The sequence below is a fragment of the Branchiostoma belcheri genome, unplaced genomic scaffold (genome assembly GCF_001625305.1).
Source record: "Branchiostoma belcheri isolate BF01 breed outbred unplaced genomic scaffold, Haploidv18h27 scaffold631, whole genome shotgun sequence".
NCBI classification, from domain to species: Eukaryota; Metazoa; Chordata; class Leptocardii; order Amphioxiformes; family Branchiostomatidae; genus Branchiostoma; species Branchiostoma belcheri.
In genome coordinates, this window is record NW_017804278.1 from 16,714 (window position 1) to 21,505 (window position 4,792).

The following is a 4,792-nucleotide window of genomic DNA, read 5'->3' on the forward strand; positions in this document are numbered from 1 at the left end:
ATTTCCATAGTCAATGAGACAAAAAACATTTACAAAAACTCATATATTTCAAGGAGGTATGAGATCTCAGAATTCTTGTTTCTGAATGTCTTCAGCCTATGCAACCTTCCAGAGCGTAATAGCTCCAAACACGGCCACTAGAAAACATGCAAAATTTTTTTTGTGTCATGGAAAGGTGAGGAAAACAACAGAAGACACTGCACTAAGACACAGCACGAGCATGTACAAGTTTATTTGGCTGACCATGCACAAAATCCCTTAACGCCGTGTTAACATTTCAAAACGTTTGAAGAGCAATAATATATTTCATGAATTCTGCGTGCGTTTTGAAAATGTCTACACCGATAAAAGCAAAACACTAAAGAATAGATAGATACGCTGCTATGCCGATGTGTATTTTCACCACACAGAACTAGAATTAGAGCTAGATAATTTATCTAGCTCTAGCTCTAATTCTAGTTATGTGGTGAAAAATAAGTCATAAGATACATTAATGAAAATTCACTCTTAAATCGATAGATAACTTGTTTGCTTGTGTACAATAAGACTAACTTCAATATCTATTGTTAGTACGTGCATCATCGGGTGCTACATGTATGCTATGCTATGCTACACTATTGGTTTGGCCGTTTCTGGTTATCTGGCAAATTTTCGGGTAATATTAAGACGAACACTAACAAAGGCTAGACTATTTTAGGCTATTTTATGCTATCATCCTTTCTTGTAGAGATTTTCTAAACAATTTTGTTTCAGTGTTTCATACAGCCAAAGCCTTGTCGGTTTATTAGACAGCCATGAGATACAGAATCTGACCGCCCAGTGCAGCCGCTGTCATCCAAGTCATGGCCTGGTCCTGAGAACCACAGCTTACGTCATAGAGCCCTGCAACCAAAACAAATAAGAAATATGAACAACAGCAACATAACTAATTCTACGGTCACATTTCTAAACCGGGGCCCGGCCGGGCAGCCTTGTGGAACGAAAAGTATGGTATAAAAGACAACAAAGCACGCGAAAAGTTGAAAAAATATTAACTAGTTGCGTATATTATTGATATAAAATGTTCATTTTTTGTTGTCGAAACAGCCCGGTTTGGAAATGTGACCTTACCATAAAGTGTGCCCCTGCCGAAAAAATCAATTCTTTCAAAATTTGGCAGCTAAGTTATCAGGCACATGCATATACGGCAGACATCGTAAAGAGAGTTATTGGCTTTATAACCTGTTTGATTCTGGAACGCTCCTTGACCACTTGTCGGTTCTGCGGTCGGTCCGATGCTCCCCGTGGTGCCGGTTTGAGTTGACATGCGGCCCGGCGCCTTACCGCCGCAGCCCTGCTCGTCCTCCCCTGCCGCACAGTCCGGGTGTCCGTCACAGATGAGATGACCGTGCACGCAGTACGGGTCCGCAGAGCCGGGCAGGCTGCAGTAGAACGTCCCGCAGTCTTCTGTCTCACGGAGGAAGAAGTCTACACGATCACAGTCCTGCTCGTCCTCTTCCTCCGAACAGTCCGCGTCACCGTCACAGACGAACGCGTCAGGAACGCATGACGCGTTACCGTAGACAGACGTGCAGTTGTGGCTGCAGGAGCCCCACTTGTATCCCAGGGACTCTTCAACTGTAACAACACAGTTGTAATCATTTGAATATACTAGTAAATAAGTGCGGCCAAGGCAAGTTGCCAACTGTTGCAATAGGTAAGTAGCATCATTACATATAACAACAAAATAGCATTTACTAACTCAGGAACATGTTTTTATTGCAATTAAACACATCTAATAACCACACCAGCCTCACATATTGAAAGGCCATACATATAGAATACAACACGGTGTATTCCGTATCACCCGAGGTTTCAGTCCGACCGCGGGTCAGATCGCCCAAAGGCCGGATGGAGATCCGAAGCCCACGGGAGGGCTGAGACCGAGGGTGATGCGGAATACACCGTGCTATATTTTGTCTGTCATTTCACCACATGAGGCAAAATTTGGTGCCCCTAAACCACAAAAAAATGCAACAACATCGCGCGGCTCAGGCGAAACCCGTTGGGATTATTCTATGGTACATATGGAAGTCCGTGTGATAAACAAATAGGACCCAATGCAAGGAATGACATCAAGTGCAAAGTTTTGGGAGACGACTACAAGCAACTGCCGGTGAAGCAGCCAACCTTGCTAGCGACAAGAGGAAGTGGAGGGCTCTTGCAGTCACCTGCGTTGCAGCCGTCCGATGATGATGATGATGATGCACTAAACCTGTATTGTGAAGGCTATGTCTTACTAGCACAAATCTTCATTACGGTTCAGACTTACTGTTGCTGGGTCGTTCGTCCTCGCCGCCAGCACAGTCCTGACGCCCGTCCCCCAGCTGACTTGTCGGCAGACAGGTGACGTTGTTACCGCAGGTGAAAAAGCAGTGTTTGGGTACTCCTGTCACGGAAAGTACACAACACATGCATACATAGAAACAAGGCAAAGCCCTATGAATATAGAGATTTTCTTTATTGACACAACAAAAAGTACAGGGACTTTTGTATGGTCTTCTACAACTAAAGATCCAATACATGTAGTAGGAATTTACTCAACACAACCTATTTCCTCGATGTCACAAATATCATTCAACTGCAATATGATATAGGCCCTCATTTTCAAAAAATTGCAAATTTTTGCTGAAATCTAAAAAAAATATTTTTAAGATACGTCCATATTTTGTACGAAGGCACCATCCGCCATTTGCCCTGGAAGTCAGCCCTTTTTTGGCCTACCCCCTCCCCATCACCTACCTTGCACACAGCCCTGCTCGTCTCTACCATCTAAACAGTCCTGTAGTTCATCACAGATCCAACCACTCGGGATGCAGGAGTCACTTAGAACAGTCAGACATTCCATCGCACACTCTTCAGGAAACACAAAGTGCAAAACATGAGTGCCTCTCATCTGTTATCAACCCACTATTTCGTCCAATATATGGATAAGATTCACGGATCATACTGATCAATGTAAGGTTCAGAGAGAGCTTACTGTAATATAGAAATTTAAGTGATGGGGAGAACAGAGAGAAGACAGATTGATAATGACCGAGACTAGTTTCATCAGGTTGCTGTTTTTTCTAGCAGACGTTACGGTACGTCTGTCAAATTGTAGATACTGTATGTTCCCTGTAACTGTTGTTTGTTTGTTTGTTCTTTCCTTTCAGTCACAACAAGTAATTTTTATTGATGACGTCAGTGCGCGCATTGATTATCGTCGGTTTTTTTAAAAAATATCAAATTTTGTTGCCCTCTGACGGTGGTCAACATGCTGAAAATGGGAAAATATGTAGTAAATGTCCAACGGCAAAAATTGAAATAATCTTTATTGAGTTCTGTCAAGCCTATATGGGTAAACATCAGTCCCATATTTTGAGTTATGGAGCCCATGGGACGCAAGGTATGTACTCAGTATGCGTGCGTGCAACTATTTAGACTCCGAGACTGCAGTTAAAAAATTCTTCACACGGTACGTAATATTTACGACATACAAAATATGTGTTTGTTTAAAACGAGTCTCTTTATTCAGATAGACAAAGTGTATTATAACATTACATGTATAACTGCATACGAGTAAGTTATTTTATTGCTGTCTAAAGAAACCTGAAGACCTTAACAAGGACGAGGAGCGGAATTTTTAATACCATTGCATCAAAGCAACCTGCATCTCTTTTCCTAAAATGTTGTATGACTTTCGAGTGTACTCTGAGAAGTCTTACCGTCACAGTTTACCTCGTCCTCCCCTGTTGAGCAGTCTTCTGTGCCGTCACAGGCCTGACTATCGTGGTACACCTCATCGTCCCCACACGAACTGTACTGGCTGTCAATTTCTGCAAAGGAAAGTGACAACCCATTGCTATTGGGCAAGTATAAGCACACATACACTGATACACACACCTACACACACACACACACACACACACACACACACACACACACACACACACACACACACACACACACACACACACACACACACACACACACACACATGCATGCGTGATAAATTGCATCATATCGGCAGCAGCCATACAATCCATTCACTACACGACCACAATTCTAGGTACAGGGTAAGCATAGAAGGTGGGAAAAACGAACCCAAGCATCCGAGATGCTCTAACTTCACGGTCACAAGCCCACACTCCTCCTCTAGCACGTCTTCGCAAATAGGTCTGCAACGCAATTTGTAAGTTCGGTTTATTAGCATCCGGTGATTTTGGGGTTGTTTCCTTGTTTATTATCTGCTATAACTCATAAACCTTCACTTATTTGATTTCACCACAAAAATAGTTTCAAAAAGCTGTTCTAATGTGCCATTTACCTATCTAAGAAAAGGTACGAAGTGATCGTATTTACTTGTATCCATAGTTATAGTCCCACGGCACACATCCGTCAAAAGCCCGACAGAAACTTTCCCTTGGTCGACATGTCCCGTTACAGAAGACGCTCTGCGATGCACACCCGAACCTTGAATGGATGAATATCAATTGTGGTCATATGTGATGGCAACGAGCTTACATATGGGTTTGCTGATCTGTTTTGTGTTTTTGTTGTAAAAGTATACAACAGAGGAACTCTGGTAGGGAACCGATGTTGCAGTGTGAAATGATGAATTACAATTGTGAACGAGCGTGGAATTGTTAACAGTCTAGCTGAGTGCAGAATAGTGTTTCTTTTTACCTTCGCCAAGAAGGTTATGTTTTCAGTAGCGTTTGTCTGTGTGTTTGTGTGTGTGTGTGTGTGTGTGTGTGTGTGTGTGTGTTGT

The 4,792-nt window shown here is 42.7% G+C and overlaps 1 protein-coding gene across 2 annotated transcripts; it reads right to left on the minus strand.

Annotated features, from left to right (window-relative positions):
* Positions 1 to 355: 355 nt before the first annotated feature.
* Positions 356 to 4,486, minus strand: LOC109483277 (very low-density lipoprotein receptor-like). 2 transcript variants are annotated; one of them, XM_019786273.1, is made up of 7 exons: positions 4,384 to 4,486; positions 4,126 to 4,199; positions 3,747 to 3,857; positions 2,782 to 2,895; positions 2,312 to 2,428; positions 1,222 to 1,617; positions 356 to 882 (listed from the first exon to the last, which is right to left on the minus strand). In XM_019786273.1, exons 4-7 carry the CDS (start codon positions 2,885 to 2,887, stop codon positions 785 to 787), a joined length of 717 nt encoding a protein of 238 aa, XP_019641832.1. In that variant the 5' UTR covers positions 2,888 to 2,895; positions 3,747 to 3,857; positions 4,126 to 4,199; positions 4,384 to 4,486; the 3' UTR covers positions 356 to 784. The 2 variants fall into 2 exon arrangements, with proteins under 2 accessions (XP_019641832.1, XP_019641831.1); XM_019786272.1 differs by lacking the exon at positions 4,126 to 4,199.
* Positions 4,487 to 4,792: the final 306 nt, after the last annotated feature.